The 20401-nt window shown below is 39.2% G+C and overlaps 1 protein-coding gene across 13 annotated transcripts in view; it reads right to left on the bottom strand.

Annotated features, from left to right (window-relative positions):
• Nucleotides 1–3785: 3785 nt before the first annotated feature.
• Nucleotides 3786–20401, bottom strand: part of plekha6 (pleckstrin homology domain containing A6) — a 79418-nt gene continuing 62802 nt past the window's right edge. For 11 of the 13 annotated variants that reach the window (XM_088308280.1, XM_088308281.1, XM_088308284.1 and 8 more), the window contains 15 exons: nucleotides 19075–19143; nucleotides 18419–18499; nucleotides 16919–17068; nucleotides 15386–15481; nucleotides 15045–15156; nucleotides 14825–14964; nucleotides 11505–11672; nucleotides 10934–11009; nucleotides 10555–10658; nucleotides 9710–9868; nucleotides 9187–9339; nucleotides 7492–7625; nucleotides 7008–7156; nucleotides 6008–6111; nucleotides 3786–4525 (listed from right to left, as the gene is read on the bottom strand). In XM_088308280.1, coding sequence (XP_088164406.1) covers nucleotides 6026–6111; nucleotides 7008–7156; nucleotides 7492–7625; nucleotides 9187–9339; nucleotides 9710–9868; nucleotides 10555–10658; nucleotides 10934–11009; nucleotides 11505–11672; nucleotides 14825–14964; nucleotides 15045–15156; nucleotides 15386–15481; nucleotides 16919–17068; nucleotides 18419–18499; nucleotides 19075–19143 — 1677 coding nt within the window. In that variant the 3' untranslated portion in view covers nucleotides 3786–4525; nucleotides 6008–6025. The remainder of the gene's footprint in view (nucleotides 4526–6007; nucleotides 6112–7007; nucleotides 7157–7491; nucleotides 7626–9186; nucleotides 9340–9709; nucleotides 9869–10554; nucleotides 10659–10933; nucleotides 11010–11504; nucleotides 11673–14824; nucleotides 14965–15044; nucleotides 15157–15385; nucleotides 15482–16918; nucleotides 17069–18418; nucleotides 18500–19074; nucleotides 19144–20401) is intronic. The other 2 variants (XM_088308278.1, XM_088308286.1) reach the window with 2 other exon arrangements.

Consider the following 20401-nt stretch of genomic DNA (forward strand, 5'->3'; position numbering starts at 1 on the left):
GAGTCTGACCTTTGAGTGCTGATAACATATGTGAGGTGAAGATTAACTAGAGGCACACAATCTCCTTCCAGTGAATAGTGATCCCAATATCAGTCCTTCATTTCACATTTAACGTTTATCTATTGGTTGGTGATCTGCTTCATCTTTGGAGCTGATCGCATCATGTCAATGTAATTGCAGCAATCTCTTCATTTATACTTTTCGTGATTGCAAAAACAGCACCGCAGCATTGGAACATCATTGGATCGTTTATAATCAGCTACCACTCCACAAGCCAATTCAGGACTACACCCCACAAAAACAAAACAAAACATTTTACTGCCTCCTAATGCATTTGAATTTGGTCTAGTTCAGTTAAGTGATTGAATTTACACTTCAATACGATAGAATGATTATTAATATTAAAACACCAACAAACAGTTTTAACCTAATATCAGATAAGAAGAATGAGAATGAATGTATTTATGAATGATATGATAAAAGAGCCAGAGGAGAGTATCTGAGGGAAATGAGTATTTAAGTACCAAAATGAGTACCTAATGTCATACATTTTTTTTTCTTATTTTGTCGTATAAGATCAAATGCGCTATGTATCATTAGGGTTGTATTATTATTATTGCTGCTGCCAAATTATTAAATACATAATATTGTAAGTACATTGGTGTAAAACCAATTTTAAAACCACACACACAACAAACAAATAGACAGGGTCAAATAGACAGGGTAAATATATAAATGTTTGTAATGTAACATCAGGCATTGAACAAATATGAAAAGTCAAGCAGAACAATAACGTGCTTCCAACCAAACTGCAGCATGAAACCGGAACTGGAAATATCAGAACCACATAAATAAAACATCTCACTAATAGCAATCACATATTTGTAAAATACACAAGTAAATAATGTGAACATTACCAAAAAATTCTAATGCAAGATTTAACGTTGAGTCCTGCAGTCAAGCCAGCCTCCTCACGCAAAGACAAAGTCAAGCCAGCCGCCACGGTTATTTTTAATACTGCGCATCACTGTACATGACGGTAATGCACCGAAAGCGCGTATTGTTGGCCACCATCACAATAAAAGCTCACAAACTCATGCACGCACGTCAGAGGTTTGGATTTAAAATAATGTAATTTACACTCTTTGTGGACAGGCAACCATGAGTTCACCCATGGGGAATGCTAACGGTTTCAAAATTGGAGTAAGAAACGTTCTGATTTGAGATAAATTGTTAACTGTGCATCAAGGACTGATATTTCAAAGGATATAAAAAAAACCATTAAAAATCAATTCTATTCAAATTCAATTTTCGTTATCGCGCAACAAGACTAGTGCTGGGGCAGACTAAGCCACCCCATCCATCCAACCAGAGTACCTTCATTCAAATGTGATGTGTCATTTCAAAGTAAAAGGCCGAAGAAATCTGAACTCTTGACCTTTGCGCCCGATTAAAAAAAATAAAAATAAATAAATCATTAAAAATTTAGTTTTTGTTATCCCTCAACCAGACTAGTGCTGGGGCACACTACGCCACCCCAGGTATCCAACCATATGTCGGAACCCATACTACATATCATGAGGATCATCAAATAAACAGAGAAGAAATGACATCAACAATCAAGAGTAAGTGGGAAACACATGTAAGTAATATATTTGTGATTCATAGTAGCGACATGCGTGGTTTTATCGGATGTTCTATACTTTGCTACAATTACATGGGTTGAGTTGTGGGTTAAAACGCGCTCTGTAGAGCGGGCTGTCAAACCTGTACGGAATCTAATTGCCAAATTTACTCTTGTGTTTTTGTGTAATGACAATAAAAGGAAATCTAAGTTTTAAGGAAATTGCTAAAATCAATAAGAAGTAACACAAAGTCCTTTTATTTCGCCTTTTATTTCAACATACAGCAAGACTGAAGAGCATCATCATCATCATCATCATCATCATGAGAGCGATTATTGATGATAAGCAGGTTTCACCTCAGTAGTCTCAGTGTTTTGGCAGTGAAATACCTCATTAGCAAGTGGAGTTAAAGAGCATACATATGTACTGTATATTCATTCCAAACAATATTTTATCATACAAAATACTGTGATGAGTTCTAAAGCTTCTGGAAAAAAAAGACATTTGAATACATTCACTTTATTGCAATGTTTTTTGAAAGCAAGCATATTGTCTCCTTTTTTTTTTTATAACCATTTGCATAGTTTAAGCAGTTTGCAGATATTTCCCTAAAAGTAGTTGTAAGTAATAGAAGGAAAACCTAATGAATTCTGAAAATACCATATAAACCGGTCAATTATCATTTAACAATTGGACCAAAATACAAACTGTTTATTTTCAGCCGCGAATGTGACATATAATACCTCTATTGAAAACCGCTTGCAGGCTGAAATCATCTTAACACGTCGGATTCCATTTATTGAAAAATATCAATCTATTTTCAATCCAAAAGAGCAACAAACTTAAAACAAATCTTTTGTTGATGAAAAGTGTAAAAATTACAACTTGTTCTTGTCTTTCCATGCATCTAAAAATATAAGTACTGCCACTTTTGAGCATATTCCCTTTCTTAAAAAAATGAAAAAGAAAAAAAATAGATAATCTAATAAATCTTTGTTTTGTTTTTGCTAAGTGAGGATCTTAACTGCTTTCAGCATAAAATTAATTTCCCCTCATTTTTGTAACATTTCCTTGAAATCTGGTTTTACAAAGACAGGCCACTTGGACATCGAGGTGCATAAAGTAAAATGAAAATGTTATGGGTTGCAATACACAAGACAATAGCGGGACACGTTTAAAAGATTCCATTTAATTCATTTTAACATTGATTTATCCTGAAGGTTTTTTGTTTTGTTTTGTTTTTGTTTTTTTGTTGCACGCATCTGTTTGACACCAATAAAAAATTGCATTTGAAATGAGAGTATCTTTCAAGAATTCCAATCCAAGAATTACTGAATTTCCCCTTAAAGCTATAAAAAAAAAATGTGCCGCTGTAAATAGAAATAAACTCCCAAAATGTACAACTTTACATTATTCATAAGTACTTATCATTGTATTTGACCAAATAGTTTTCATTGCGTATTGATTCAATTAAAATCAAGGAATAAATCAAATTATTCTGGCCATTTTGGAGTCTAGGATTATTGGCACTAAATGTATCTTTCAAAATTGATTTTCCACCTATGTAGTAACTAACAGCATGTAAATCATCATGAATGTCACCATACCAGTCAAAAATGTATCAACGTTTTAGACGTATGGCACTGCATGTTTGCATGAAATGTAACCATTTTCTTATGAGACAGTATTTTGTAGATACTGTATTTCCTCCTAGCTAACGTGCACAGACAATTTTGGAGTTCCACTTCTAAGGTCACTTCTATTTCCACTGAACGTGTGTAGCTTACTACTAAAACAAATATTCTAAACTTAAATGTGTCGAGAATCACTGGGTTAATTTCTTGAGCAGTATTATATATGTATGTACAATATATTTTAATAAGTGTGTGGATGAGCTGCACATAATAGCCAGTTGACTCGTATTTTTGTTTGCTGTATTGCCTTGATCTTGCCCTTTTTCTTAATTTAAGATTTTGGCATACTGTATCCCCACCAGAAATGAAATAATGAATATGGACAAATAATACATTTTTGGGTGGATTTGTGGTCCAAAGTACATGTATTTGTTACACTTAGCCTAACCATTTCGTTCCCTTGCACATTTTTAAATAATTTTTTGCCCAAACAGAAATGCAACCGTTTTGTCAAAGAGAAAAAGAACACAATGCCTTTGTGAAGATATATTTGCAGCCCAATTCTACTATTCAAGTCAGTGCTACAGGAAAACATGTTGCCTGGACAAATGTATGTTAAACATCTTTGGGTTTCTCGATATAAATTAGACATTATTATTAATATTACATTTAAAATGATAGAATAGGAATGGATCAGGTATCACCAGAGTTCGGAAGAAGGTTTTATTTTTCACAATGACTAAAAGGCTTTTTGTCCGATCAGTAGTCAACGTTCCGGTCTATCATTGTGGTTAAAGGCCCAACCTCAAATGAAACTCATTGAGTCTGAAAACATTGGTGTGGTGTTCTCATTGTGGAATCCAACCTTGGTTTGCTAACTTTCTTTCATTCATAGTCCACCAGTAACCTCTACTTTGTCCTGAGCTACATTATGTTGACATATTGTGAAGGCCGACATATATTACACTTTAGAGTTCTTGTACTGCCCCAGGAAACGTACAGTATACTGGCCATTGGTTTGGAGGTGAAGAAGATGATGACTTGAATGTTGGCGTGCTGATCTTTAAGTCCGTGTAGATTTCTTTGAAGTGGAGAAGTTCTGTTTCCTCATAGGGATGTTGACAGCTTGCCATGCTTTTGTTGGATCGGGTGCATAAAAAAAAGCTAACGTCACTTTGTTTGTTTGAGGTAATCTTCATTTTCAATTTAACACAGTAAGTCGTCAAAAAGATGCTCCATCAAACTTGACAGCAGACAGGGCTTGAGCTGTAGGGTGCAAGAGGGTCAATAAGTAAATGAATTAATAATGAAAGGGGTTACGTTTTCAGATGTCCTCTGTGTGAAATGGTACTAATCATTGTCATTAGTTCCACAGAGGGTTTGGTTTTGTTGATATTTGTTTCCAGGTTGATCAATATACAATAGAGATGATTCTCACTGAGCCAGTTGTATTTTTGAAACGTACTTTGGCACAGTGGCCATTCCCCCCGCTCCCCCCATGCATTCACATTGTACTGAATTTGTGGCTTTTCTGTCAAGGAGTTATTTTTATTTCTATTATGCAATGAGTTGGTTATCATTAATGCTGATGGGAAGAACAAGCACATTCATTATATATGTGCACATTCATGTGCCGTAATGTCGGACCTCTGCCATTAATGCTCGGGCCAGGGTAGTGTCAACACACAAACGCAGTTCAGCTACAATGTGAATGAAGCAGACTTTATGTATTAGGCGTGTGTAAGCATGGTTTGAATTACCCAGCGTGGCACTGACTTACGTTTGCTAAAGTCGTATTACATATCCGAGCTTTTGAACCAATCAAATTCCTACTCCATTACCTCGAAAAAAAAATCTAATTTGAAACCACACACTTGGCTCTCTTAACTGAATGGGGCTGCTCAAGTAGGTATGTTATATAATTGAATGTGAAAATGTCAAAAATGTGCAAACAAACATGAGGAACTTAAAAAAGAGACATAATATCAAGTGCAAGGCATTTGTGCAAACATCAGTTTCAATGAAGAGGGACATTGTGTGTCATCATCCACACCGCTTATCCTGTACAAGGTCGCGGGGGATGCTGGAGCTTATCCCAGCTGCCTACGGGCGAAAGGCACACGACATGCTGAACTGGTCGCCAGCCAGTCACAGGACACACACAGACACCGTCACTGAGTGGGAACTGGTCGCACGCTGCCCGCACACAAGTCAGGCAAGGGTTCCATTACACCATCAGTGACACAGTCGGGACATTGTGTAAAATATAATTAAAAATAAAATACAATGATTTGCATCCTTTTCAAGCCATATGAAATTACATACACAACAAAAACATGATATTTCATGTTCAAACTCATAAATGCCGCTCATCTTTTTTTTTTTGCTAATATTTACTCATTTTGAATTGGATGTATGCAACACATTCCAAAAAGCTAAATTACGAAAAATAACAACAATAAATTACATATCTTGTCTTTTCAGTTGAATAATGATTTGTAAATCATTGTATTCTGCTTTTATTTAAGTTTTAGACAACATCCCAACTTTTTGGGGTTTGTATATGAAACCCACTCATAGCCACATGCTATACTGCTTGATTTTCCGTGAATGCAAAAGAAAGTGAAAAAAGCACATCAATCCAATTTTTTTTTAATTGAACTTCTTCAGCCAGTCAAACAAAAGTGAACCAAGCTGTGAAAGGAAACAGGGCTGAACAAAGGTTGGGTGTGGTGAACAGTCACTTACCTGGTCCGATTCAGGCATTCATAATGAGGAAGTGGGGAAGTCAGCAGAGGAAGGGGGAGGATGCAGGCTGGTTGGGGAAGTGGGGGGATCTGGGGCACACTGGGCTGGAGTGAAATGAAGGTAGGCATAAAAATATAGACAATGCAACGCAAAACATCTCATCGGCAAATCAAAAGGAGGCGTCATCTTGAGTGTGGCTAAAAACTGACTTTCCCGCCTTCTTGTGACATGCAAACACAGCAATATACTTTGGGTTGTGTCTGTTCATATGTTTGGGTTCACACATCTGTTTAAAACAATTTGCACGCCCTTTTACAACTCGTTCAAGGTCAGTTGACAGTGTGAAGCAATTACTGCTTTGACACAATGTACTGACCTCTATCACCAGGCAGTTTCTATGGCAATTACAGTAAATGTTGTGCTGCACTGTTTTCTTTAAAACAGTGAAATTAGAAGGACTACTTCCTGCAGTAAAGTAAGAACAGCACTCGATCAGTGTCTGAAAAAAATTGTTACATTGTAATGAGGGAAAAGTCATTCTCGATTTGTAGACGATGCTCCGTGGGTAGTGGAGGTGGGCGGGTTATACTGTAGGTGTTTGGGTGGGCGGTAGTGATGGGAAAATGAAGCTTCAGATTTGCTTTATGAATCAGTTGTTATTTTTTTTTTTACTCCTCTAGATGACACTCTCTGATCACCATTGGGTTGAATGTACACTCACTTGCCATTTCTTAAACCGCTTTATTTAAGACAACATTGCCATCTAGAGGAGTCAAAAAATACAACAACTGGTTCATGAAGCAAATTTGAAACTTCATTTTTCCATCACTAGTGGGAGGGGGGGTTATCAACTAAAGCATTTGGCCCCAGGGTATCAAATGAACTTTGCACACCTCTGTTTGTAGAAATGTCAGACACTCTTTTTTATTTTACTGGATCTTCCTGAGCGATATTTATGGAGATACACAAAGAAAGGTTAAGTGGGGAAGAGCATCCTCACCCGAGAGAAGGCGGCTGCGACGAGAGGCTTCAGCAGCCAGAGCACAGGAGATCTCAATGCGCTTCTCCTGCTCCTGCAATTGCTGCTGAGAATTGACTGGTGCTCCACCCTCTACAGGGCCATCCAGGGCAGGAACAACATTTTGTAGACTGACATGAGGTGAGCAAAGTGAGAATAAAAACACAAAGGTGAGAGGGAATGTATATGTTCATTGTTTTTCCTCACAATTCTACTGCACAGGTTTTTATTTTTGTTGTTGTGGTCAAATTGGAAAAACAAATAGAATGGAGACATTTCTTATCTGTTTACTCAGATATCCTTAATGAACCAAATGTAACCATGTGAACTTTTTTTTATCCTACAAATCGTGAATACTCGTGTATAATTACACAACAGAAAGCAGTTTTGTCAGGGACGCATGTGTATGAGGTTAAATTGTTGTGGGGATTTCCAATTAACTTTTTAAATACTATTATGGACGTACTTGGATTTTGCAATCAGGGTCTTAATCCGCTCAAGTTTCTTCTGCTTTTCCTTCTGCTCTTCGGGGCTCAGAGGGGTGTTATCTTCCATATCCAAGTAGCGCTCTGGGATAATAACCTTGTCTGGAGCCATTAGCTAAAAGTTACAATGCATTATATCATTATAAAAGGACTGTGTACACACACATACATGCACACACCCACACGCATACGTGTCAATGTCTGTGTGGTTGATCAAACAGTGCAATATACTGTAAGAAGTGAAAATGTACTTTATTATGAAGAAGAAAAAACACTTAAAAAAAAAGTGCTGATTTTGGAGGAGAGGACTACAGCTCCTCCTTTGATAAAGAGTCTCCTTACAAAAAGAACTTATTCAGAGATTTTTGCTTTTGTCTGCCTATTTTCTTTTTTTTGACAACCAAAAGAGGACCCAGGAAAACTTGTTTTTTTTTTCCGCATTAATCAGAAATCCAGGCGACAGCTATTAGAAGTGGAATTGGAATGAACGTGTCTGTAAGCAGAACTTCCGGCTTCACCGGCAACATTTGTTGCCATAGAGGCGACAGCGAGTTTTATGTGGGTTCTTCGGGTTCAGGGTTTACAGCCAACAGTATTATTTCAGTCATTCTGAGCTCTAATTAAGAGAAGAAAAACCCCCACAACTATTGCTGTCACGATCCGTTCCTGTCATGCCACGTGTTTTGTTTGTTTATGTTCTCAGCTGGCCCGTGGGCGTGCCTCCCGGCATTCTCGTCATGCCATGTTTTCACGGCCGGAGAGCCACGCCCACCGGCCACTCAGCTGTGTCACGTTAGCCATGATTATTCCGTGTATTTAAGCCTCCGACGCTGAGGGGTCATTATTCCTTCCACTTGCTCACGCTACGTACCACGTCTGTGTTTGTATTGATTCATCGTTTCTCGACTCCCGATTGTTATGACCCTAGCTTCACCCATTGACTTCGCCTCACGCCTTGTACTTGTCGGATTCCTTCGCTCGGTCCATTGGCTTCTCCCTTGCCCTTCCGAGGCAAGCGATTTCGGTTATTGTTCTTTTCCTTGCATTTGCAAGCGCTTTTCGTTCCGTTGTTGTTTTTCTTCCTGGAGTGGCTTTTCCCTCCAGCGCTTTATGTTGTACCTTGTCGGCTGCGCGCCCCTTTGTTATTTGAGTATTTGTGTTTTAATAAACTTTCTGTTAAGCACCCCATCTCCCGTATCCGCGCTTAAAGAGATCCATCATCACTGCTTCCCCAGCCCCTGCTGGAGAAGCAGTTCCTTACAGTTGCAATGTGTTCGCACAGACCCAATGATGGTTAAATAGTGTGAGAAGCACAACACTGATCTTTTCACTCATCCATGCTGAGTTGTATAATGGATTAAAGCAGATTTTCTTCAAAAATGTGGACATCACTTAAAAAGTTCATTAAAAAGGGTAATTTGTAAATTAACATTCCACTGTATACTGTATTTAAATAAATGTGCGTGTGTGCGTTTGTGTATGCGTGCAGTGGAAGAAAATGGATAGTTGGATATATATTTTCTATTTCCTGATTGGATGATGAACGAACACCATGTACTATAAGGCATTAAGTCTAACAGAAAGAGATGTTTTAAAGAAAAATTTTGCATCACAGTTTTTTTTATCATGTTGAGAAGTGTTTCCCACATAGTCAGTAAAAAAGGTGGTGACGTTACCTCTTTGTTAATATCCAGGTCATAATGTTCTGGTTCAACTTGTAACCTTCTCAAACGGGCAATTTCCTCACGAGGTGACTCCAGTACCGGTCCCCTGACAGCTGCTTCTAAGTCATTGATGTCAATCTCATGAGCTGTGAGCCGTCGTCGAATCTGCACACACACGTTTACGGTATATTATTGCCCTTCTTATTGATTTTACTTTCAGTTCACAACCCACTAATTGATTCAACTAATTCCCTCCATCACAGTAGAATGTTAGTATTGTTTGAAAGGTATGACCAGCGTTTGCAGCCTCTAACACACTGATTGACTGTACATTGGTATTTTTGACCTGTTCAAGAAGTGAATTGCTCAAGCTGTCTCAAGGGTCCAATGGTTTTCTTAACGAGGCTGTTCAAAATAGTTTAATGTTTTGTTCTGAAACTCTTGTAATTCGTCAAAGAGAGCAAGCAACTTTCAACAGTTTCGATTGGCCAAATATATGTTTAAAAAAAATCTTTTGCAAAACTGTTGTAAATACCACTTTGTAGCTCGCTGGAGACTGCCCGCCTGTGAGATTAAGACTCCTCCGTTTGTCTCGTACAGAACTGCTCTGGTTGCGCCGGATCCTCTCATTTTGTTCCTCCACACTCATCTTGGACCTAAGGTCAGCTGGAAACACAGCACTCTTGGGACGTTCCTGTATCAAAGACGCAGAGAGAAAAGACATTGGTTGAGAGCTGCACATGCAATTTGACATCCCAAAACTCAAAATTATCTTGAATACCTAAATGCCAAAAAGAGTGGTGGACTCAGAAAGTATTTAGACTGCATTAGAAAAAATATATATTTTATTTTGTATCTTAATGTTGAAATTATATTAAATTTTAGCATTAATACATTTTGTAAAGGGAAAAATGCAATAATAACAAACATACTGCCCTCCAAAATGATTGAAACAGTGAAGCTATTTTGCTACGGACTGAAAACATTTGTGTTAGACATGCGTGGTGAAACCGAAGCGCTCCGTCCACTCATGAAGCTCGTCGCCCCATCAACGAAAGATTGCTATTCCCAATGTCCCGCCAAGGGAAATAAAAATATGCTAATGCTAATTGCTAATAAGCAGAGCTGGGCAGTCCGTTCCGCTACCGATAACCTACCGACCTAATAATGAACATATTTTTATTAGTTTTCCATCTTTTTATTTTCTCCATTGACCGCGAATGGTATTTTCCTGTAGATATTAGCTCATAGCCAGTGAGACCTACACCATACTGAACCCTACTGTATTGCTTCTAACACAATCCATGGATTCAGTTTCACATGACAGGATGTATTTGAAGCTTTAAGCAAGACATAGCTTGACTTTGTTGGTTGACCTACCCTAGAAATCCCATTAGGCATTCTCCCATTATGACGGGAAACTCCAGCAGTCCAGCTAGGTGACTCGTCAGCAGGAGACTTGGTTCTTGGAGGCACAATACCAACTAAAAGTAATATGAGATTTGGTCACAACCGTGGGAAAGGAGATTATGTGCTTCTCAAAGCAAGATAGGCTCATGCATGACAAAGCATAATTATTGTGCATTTGGATTTTTTTCTTTCATCTAGCATTCAAACATGCCAGAGGGCATGTTAGCAGTGTAATCCCACGTCGCATGAGTTACTCTGTACCAACCACTGGATAATAATCATCAGCTGAGTTTGGTTTAGTAGTTTAGGTTATCACATGAAAACCTCAATTGAAAGCTTGTTGTTCTACCTTTATTCATGGTGGATTGCCTTTCAGGGCCTTGGTCTTGTGGCTCACTCATATTGTTCTGATCTCCAAATTTAATCTGTAAGAGAGAAGATGTACAATAACTAAACTGATTTCAACATGCATTCTAGATTAGAACATGCTTGCATAATACATTAGGCTGATCACACCAGCTCACGCATCTTAAATCTTTGTATTACAATATGTTAATGTGTTAATGCATTGTTAATGCAAATGAAATATTTCTCTACAAATGTATCCATTAGGTGCTAGTGCGCAATTAATCTGCCACTTGTGTTCCACAAATTTCATCCCTAGGTAGTAAAACATGCCTCACCTTAATCATGGAGAGCCTTCCTTTCTAATTGCATTGCATTTCATTTGGAATACATATGAAAGCCAGCATGATTTAATTGGTGTTCTGTGACATTTTTGGGGTAATCTACTGACACCAAATGGTATACTATTAAGCAATAGGTTAAAAATACAGACCACAGTGTCAGGTTACACTTGATGGATTCCAAAAATGATACTGGACAACATTAAGGGTGGGGCACAGCAATCTACAAAATACCTTTCTGACGTGAGAATCTTCAAGATCAAAGTAACCATCATCGATGCCCAAGCTGCGTAGCCAGATGGTGCTGTCGAAGGGCAAGGGGGGAATCGAGGGGGGAAAGGTAGAGGAAGATTCCAAAGGGAAATAGGACTTGGGGAGAGGGGGCCTTGGGGGTGCACTTTCCTAGATCACCAGAAGGCCAGGGGATAGCAAGGAAGAAAGGAAGCAAAAAAATAGAAAGGGTTGAAGCAAGAGAATTGTGCGCATCAGAGGGAGTGATAACAAGCCAGCTAAATGCAGGAGTAAGGAAACAAGTATATTCCAAGGGATCATTGGGATCATTCCCTCATAACTATGGAAAAGCAGACCCATCAGTTTCTAATGGTGTGTAGTCAGGGTCTGCAAGGCATTCTCTTCTGGACAACACACTATCAGAAGCACTGATCTACATTTACAACTGAAAAGTTTTATGAATTTCTCTATTTGCAACATTCTTTTATCCTCATTTAATTGCCATTTCTCGGCTCCCCCGCTTCCAGTACGGCGTATGTTAAATTAATTTTATCCAAACAGATCTCATCCTCCATGTGTGGCCATGTCAGTGTGTCTGCCAAGGGCTGACACTCACATACTGTAAGTGCCTCCCCATGACACATACACACGATTGACAATGGCTCGTTTTGAATTTTCCAATCAGATTTCAGACTTACTAAGACTTGTTAGCTGGTTTAGAGTAACCCTGGCATTTGGCCATCCACTGATCGGTCGAGCTAAAGAGTCTTGTGATGTGCACCAAAGGTTGACTTAATTTGGAGGACCAATGTCGGACATGATGAAACATTCATTTATTCAAAACTGGAGAGAAACAAGTATGAGAGCTACAGCTACCTTACAGGTAAGAGCAGTAAGGATGGTGGGTTTTATCTATAAATAATTAGCATCTATGAATATGATGTGTAATTTAACCTTTGAATGCTTTGGTCATGTTATTACATACGTATGTATTGTGAACTGCTCCAAATTATACTAGTGTAGCTGTTTGGAGTTATGTGGTGGATGCTTCTTGTTTTAATAATAATGGTATTCACCTCAAACACACAAAACGCCTGTCCTGTTGCTGGAATGCCAGACATTGTTATATTGTTATTTTGTAAAACCGTTCCCTCCAGCAGTTCGTCCGGGTCACGTCATCACTTGCTGGAGGGTTGTGCCATCCAGTCGCGCACCTGTTCCTCATCTCAGTCATTTACCTTGGACATCGGATTATTCACCTTGCTCACGATAATTGATCTCAAGTGTTGAAAGCTTTGACGTCATGTTTGGCCTGTGTTGTCATGTCTCGTTTCTGTAAGTGCTTTCGTCATTTTAATAATTTTCAGCTTGCTATTTACGTGAACTCGATTACCTTGTTCTTTTGAGACAAGCGATTTTCGTTATTACTTTTCCTTGCACCTTTGTTCTGCAAGCGCTTTTTGTTCTCGTGTTTATTTTCCTGGTGATTGTTTTACCAGTGTCATTTGTTGAACTTTGTCAGTCCTCTTCCAAGCTTTCTGTTTTTTTGTAAAGAGATCCTTTTTGATAAAATCTCGGAGTGGTTTGTGCTTTTAGACTCCTCCCTTTTCCTTTTTTTCAGGTAGCTGAAAAAAGAACCTCACAACGACAAGCAAGTGGTGATATTTTAAGTGGTGGATTAGGTCCCCTATGGAAGGCTCAGGTACAAAATGCAGCACCTGCCACTGATTTCTAATCTTCTTATTCTGAAATATTTTTATATCTCGGACGCCCATTTTGGGGATGAGAATTATTCGTAAAAACGACGGACTAAGCAAGGAGGGAAGAGGGTTTATCGTCCGTCTCGTAATCGTCTCTAACCTGGTCATGTACCGCGGGTATATAATTCAAATAATTGTACTCGGAGCAGAATCAAATCTTGTAATGCTGCTGCGTGTACTGGCCTTTAACTGAGAATTCAACTGAGAGTAAGAGAGCAAGTGAGCGACAGAGCGAGTGCGAGAGAGAGCAAGACTCAAGTGGGCAAATACATGAAAGCGATACGTGCAGCTGTGAGCAAAAATAATCATCTTAAATTGTTCAATTTGAGCAAAGGGATAAAGTGCAATAGAGCCATATCTACTGTGACCCCCGGTGTGTAGCGAATGGAGTGTATTGATAACACATCTAAAAACGGTTGCATTAAAGGTTCATTTGCGTTAACATGTTATCTATTTTTATAACGTGTATAAAAATATGTATGAATACAAATTTATAGAATTACAATGATCACAAAAATATATGTTCTTTGTACAAATGTGAATGTGTTAACTGTTTTCATCTATCACATATTCCAAATACAACGAATCGGGAGTTTAAAAGTCTGATATTATTTTAAACGATGGCAGATTCTGATCTTGGTTATTCCGATCACATAAGAATAATTAGGTTAATTTTTTTTTTTTTTAAAGATGAGTCTGCATAAAAACTTTATCTGAAAGCTGACTGGCCGAATCAGATTGTGTTACCATACAAATCACTGGATCAGTGTGATGTTCTGTTTGATTATAGGGGAGAGCGAGCATCTTCGCATCCATGCTGGCATTACATGTTGAATGGAAGAGTTGTTGTTCTTGTTGAGTTTCAGGGTGATCACCTCTAAAATAAGTAACTGGAAGATCCGGGCCATGGCATGATGTCAACACATTAGTTTGAAAGATGTCCTGAAAAAGCAGGATCTGGGATTCAGGCATAGAAAAATGCCTGTTGGGTAGGAGGTCTTGCTGACCATTTGGATATCCGACTAACAAAGGAGATGCATGGATCGTGTCAGGAAATACATCCTTTCTTTGACCAACTTTGACCTCTTGCCTGCAAATATTTGAGGTTAACCAACTAAAATCTTGGAGTTGCATGTGGGCTTGTGCTAAGTCTGATTGTTGTCTGGAAGTAGAGTCCTGGCATTGTACTTGGAGAAAGTCAATATGTCTGGGTTTGGAAGGGTTTACATACTTGCTAATTTGTAAGTTATTTCTGCATGTGATATTTTGATCAGTTTCCTCAATCACAGTATCCAATCTACCCAAAGACTCGTTCATACTCTGCAAAACTAGGGCAGAACGGGGAAACTCATGGGTTTCACAGCTATTTTTATTCATATTTTCGGCATTCATGCTTTTGTCGGGTTCTCTATAACTTCTTGGTCTTGATTTGGCCCTGGGTTCAGCATTGAATTGAGGCATTATACAAGATTGGGGACGAGGTTTCGGGATAGATCTGGTTCTAGAGTGCGAGACAGGTGTTGGAAAAGGGTTGCCCCCTTGCTGGGTGTGTCCGGTGCTTACCTCCGGGCCCAGCTGTTTAGAGGGGGAGACCTGGGAGCCGGGCACTGGGGAGTAAGGGCTGAGAGGGCTGGTGAGGCTTACTGAGCTGAGGGGACTGGCTGGACTATTGGTGCTAAAGGACCCTGTCGCACCACTGGCCACTGTAGATGAAAAGAGTGGGAAAGGTGATACTGAGACACTTGCAGTTGTAGTAAACCACATCATTTATTTTTGATGATACCTTTGTGCTTTGCTGTATCAGTGCCTCTGGATGACTGATTCTTGTGTAGGCCCTCTAATACATCCTGGACTCTCCAAAACTCTTTCTGAATGTGCCTTCGGACCAATTCACTCTGCCCCCCAAAACAAGAAATCAAAATAAATAAATACAGTTTGAAAACATGTTAAACAGCCTACTTCTATCTGTGAATGTTGAAGGATTGCATGATTGTGTTCAATATTGCATAAACAAAACTGAATGAAAGGAAACGAACAGCCCCACAGAAAGGTCCTCCATCTTTCCAGTCAACATTCAGATTAAATTATATCTGAAATGTTAAAATAGAAGGTTTTATCAATTACCTGGACGCCTGCATTAAGTTGTTCCCATAGGTCTCCATGGATGGCATGGGCCTCATCCTCTAATGCTTCAAATTCCATACGAGTGGTAGTTAAAGCCTGTAAGTACACTGTATAGTCATTCTCTGATTGAATTGTTGATACAATTGGTGCCATTGTTCTTCACTAAACCATTTTAGGTATATGACAATGATGAAAACCATTCCTTAAAGTATACCAGTGGTGGTCAGAAGGAAAAATATATATCGTTTATCAAGGAAAATTGCATCCAAATGTATTTTGGTTACACTGGATGTAATGTAAAGCAAGCTTATAATAGCTTGTGGGACCTTTCTGGCCGAGACGCCAAGGCAGTTAATGCGCACAGACATACTTTCTCCTTCTTGGTTTGCTGGAAGCAGAGCCATGATAAAGCGTTGGTGAAAGGTGAGTCTGCATAGTTATTGGCTGCCGCAGGCAGAACCTGATCGCACATGAAAAAGCTATCATGGCGGAATGCAAAGCGTATGGAAAACAATGATAAGCAGTAATTGACCGTTAAAAACAAACCCAAATGAGTAATTCCAGATTTGAGTTACATCCGACATACGCACACACACATCTATGTGTGACATGTGTATGTGGGAGTGTGCGTGTCTCTGACAATATTTTGCCGGCTATCGATCAATAAATTCAACTGTTAAGCCGTCAATGAAGCGTCACTAGACAGTTTGCCAACGCCTTCATCTTTAGTTACTTTGTTGCTTGCCCAATGCCGTCACAGTGGCAGACGAAGGGAGTTTGGCTCCTTGCCACAGAGGACATGAAATACACCAGTTAGCCTAGAGCTAGCCAACAAGTTGATGGATTTTTAATTTAGTCCAAAAGGATAAGCGCATGAGAAAATGGATGGACGGTTGGAAGATAACTGAGTTCTGCCGTTCGATAGTTTACGTTTAAGTAAAGAACTATCTCTAACTAAAGGTTGATCCTGTGTTGAGCATGTATACTCAATAATGTTTAAAAAAACTAAATTTGAAGCTTGGGAAAGTGTTTTGGACAACATATAGTGTAGATAAAGCACTATAAAAACGCACTTCATTTACATCCTGATCACATTAGATGTTCCATATGATAGACTATGATGTGTTTTTCGCAAAAGTACAATTAATAATGCATTCGAATGGATGCAGGATTCTGTAGTTAAATGTTTGATGAACAGCGATGGTGGATTTGAGGTATGAGTCCAGCCCCTAAGGAATATATATGACAACAATGATCTGAAATATCACTCAATAGCAACATGCAAGGAAAAGCCAACTCGATGACATGAAGTCACGTCCATTTCTAACAGGCCACCTTGCATTAAAATTAACCAGGGGGATTGCGGGTGCGCTGTATAGGCTGAATACAAAACTAGACACAGAGATGGGAACACCAGATAGTCACAAACTATCAATAACTCAAGACGGGCCGGCGGAGCCTTTAACCTTGAAATTTTTAAAAACAACCTATCACGTAAAACGAAGGATCTGGCACGGAAGCTTTTTGTCTTACATTTGAGGCCTGGGAAAGTTCCCCTCTGATGTTGATAAGCTGGTTTTGTAATGTTTCCTTTTTGATATGTAGCTTTTCCATGGCCACAGGCTGGTTATGGTACTTCTCCATCTCTTGATGAGTTGCCACCAACGCCTCCTCGAGGCTGTCCTGTAAATGGGAACCACAATAGCAACGTGATGTTAACATATGGCGAGCTGGTGTAATACCATTTTTTTTCTGAGGAAAAAGTTATTACTGTGTTTTATATATATTATATAAAATGCTTGCACACACTAAAAGACAGAAATATGCTTCACCTTTGCTGCCATGACATGAAAAACTGAAGAAATATGTGTTTTGGTGAATCCTGAACACTTAACGGTAATTGAAAACGGCATGAGGGAAAAAAGCATGTTGATTGTAATGAATATCCAGCAAAATGGACAATGTCTCGTCATTCTTCCAGACCTCCATGTCATGTTTATTCCCGCCTTACAAAGTGGACGAACCACCACGGAAGCCCTTCTCTCTGCTGGATGGAGGTCTTCTATTTCTCAGAAAAGCACAGACACCTGATCAGGAGACTTGCTTTGTCACCTGAAAAGTCCCTAACGTTTGTTGAATATTCTGATTCTCCTTGCTCAGACATTCTGGCATCTTCTGACCTCAAAGCCAAGAGGACAAGTCATAAACCTCAGCCCAGCTGCATTCCCCCACAGAGCGACTGCTTTGATCTGAGCTTGGCATTGCTGGTCCAAGACTGACCCCAAGTGATGGACATGGGGACTGCAGCTAGGAACTCTATTTTTTTTTCGGACAGTTACATTGAAATGTTCTATGAATGCATGGCTGTGTAACATTTTACAGTGCTTATCCTGCTAACTTTGCATTGATGAATCCATTAGACTATGATAATTATTTCTTGGTCATGTTGATGCCAAAACAGTATGTACAGTGTTCCCTTGCAGGGGATACTTTACAATCACCTCAATACTAAGTGCATTTCTGCAAAGATGAGGTTAATTTTTTTTGCCCTCATATACTTCCTATACAAAGCCTCACTCAGTTCCCACTCTTCTAAACAATGTTGCAGTTCATAAATTTAATGAGGAAAATAGCAGAAAAAAATAAGATATTGTACTTTAATAAATGAAGCATGTCAAAAGTTGGTCAAAAGAACTCCACATTTCTTCTCTTGTAGCCTCTTCATTTCCAAAGACTGATTTAACACCGTATTTTTTCCCCAGAATTTACCTTGAGAAACAATCCAAAAATAGACATGGTGCCCCGAGAGGCGCTCGGGTTAATGTAGACAGGCATTGCTCCCGAGTCACTATTAATTCACTACACACCTTTGAGTGACCCCATCTCAGTTACATGAGCATTCTTATGTAGGAAAGTGCTCATTCAATGAGAATATTTATGGACTTTTTTACTCCACACTCTTTTAATGATAAAGCAGTTAATTTATGAACACTGTTATGGGCACAGCATGATGTAAGAAATGTTTTTGTTTACCTTATCCATTCGCAATCTGTGGACAACTGCTTCGTGATCTTTCACAATGTGATTCTGTTCACACAGCCGGCCCAAGAGTTTCTGTATCAGAGATTATGTCAAACAAGCAAGCAAAAACTGTGATGAAAACAAATATGGAATACTTTCACACACACAAAAACACAGACACTCACACAATACTGCGTAGTGCACAACACAGTTTCATCGTACTTGTACAGACGGTAGAAGTAATGTTAATATGAATAGTATTGACGAATATTTTAATTCATGGACAACTTAAGCAGTCGGTCCTAGTATCATTATTCTTATTCTTCAAAACAATTCAATGCTTCTGACTCTGTGTAATTAATTTGGGTATAAGGCCAGTTAATGTTTCAGAATGACTTGCATATATGGATAAGAGAAGTCCAGGCATTTTGTAGCATCAAATGCTAGAATTGCTTCTCTGGATGATTGGCAAACATTCCCACAGACAAATAACAACATACTGTACTTTTTTGGCAAGCTTGGTTAATACAGTGGGACCAGCCGCGTTGTATTCCATTTTCATTTAAATGACCGGTATCCCAAATGTTGACCATTAAGTGAAGTTTGGCTCATAAAGTCTATTTGAAAATGTGCAAGTTCTTTTATAGTGTGAACGGGATGACACTTACACTTGTTTCTATTTCATTTAGCTTCAGTGTTGGGTGTAACTCTCTATAGACATCATGGAAAGGAGGCACCTGTAAAAACAAAAACATAACATATGTTGAAACTCAACATGAAAGGAAGGCTTTTATTTAAAAAAATAAAATAAAATAAAAAAATGTTTCCAAAAAGTTGTAATGCTGCATAAACCAAATGGGGAAAAAATGCAATGTGGGAATTTGTTTTGCTTTCTAAACCATGGTACTTTGGGGCCTTAAGATACAAGTCACCCGTTTAAGTTTTTCGAAATACGAGCCGTCAGCCTGTCGATTTTTGCTTTGTAAGCACAAACTTGAGATTGCATGCCAAAACCTGGGCAGTGTATGCTGGCAGAGAACTCACAGTAAATTATTCATCAACCGAGTCTTCAAGCCGTTAAATGCTCCAGTCAATGTTGCGCGATTCTTGGGGCACGATTACGTAGAAAGTCAGTGCAGTTTACGTGGATAGAACACATGAAAATGTGCTTATTTGCCTATTCCCTCTCATTTAAAAATTTTAACTAGCAACAGCCAGTGTTGAGACCGTGCATGGTGAAATAAACAGTATAGGACACAATAACCATGGCTATCTGTGACCACCCATCGGGAATGTTGAGCGACGAATTGGCGTATCTGGTGCATTCACTTGTTTACAGCTGTTCAACTGTGAACCAAGATAGCATTTAGCATTCACCGTTTTAGCACAACTGTCAGCCACCTCGTTGTCTAACAAAATACAAATATTTTTGCCTGTCCTAATAAGGAGGAGCCCATAATTAGCATCAATAGTTGCAGTTTTAGAACCCTTTAAGCGATGGGAAAAAAATGACGAATAAATTTGACAGAGGGCGGCACGGTGGCCGACTGGTTAGCACGATGGCCTCACAGTGAGAGACAGGCATCGGGCATAGGTTCGATCCCGGCTCCGGCCATCCTGTGTGGAGTTTGCATGTTCTCCCCGTGCTTGCGTGGGTTTCCTCCGGGTACTCCGGTTTCCTCCCACATTCCAAAAACATGCATGGCAGGCCGATTGAACACTCTAAATTGCCCCTAGGTATGAGTGTGAGTGTGGATGGTTGTTCGTCTCTGTGTGCCCTGCGATTGGCTGGCAACCAGTTCAGGGTGTCCCCCGCCGACTGCCCGAAGATAGCTGGGATAGGCTCCAGCACCCCCCGCGACCCTAGTGAGGAGAAGCGGTATAGAAGATGGATGGATGGATGGAAATTTGACAGAGTCACCTACAGTATCTGTAAAACTAATCTAGCGACTTTGTAAATAGTTTATAAGTTCTGTGGTTCCTGTTCTCTGCAGA

The sequence above is a fragment of the Idiotropiscis lumnitzeri genome, chromosome 11 (genome assembly GCF_059441095.1).
Source record: "Idiotropiscis lumnitzeri isolate Australia: NSW breed Sydney's pygmy pipehorse chromosome 11, RoL_Ilum_1.0, whole genome shotgun sequence".
NCBI lineage: Eukaryota > Metazoa > Chordata > Actinopteri > Syngnathiformes > Syngnathidae > Idiotropiscis > Idiotropiscis lumnitzeri.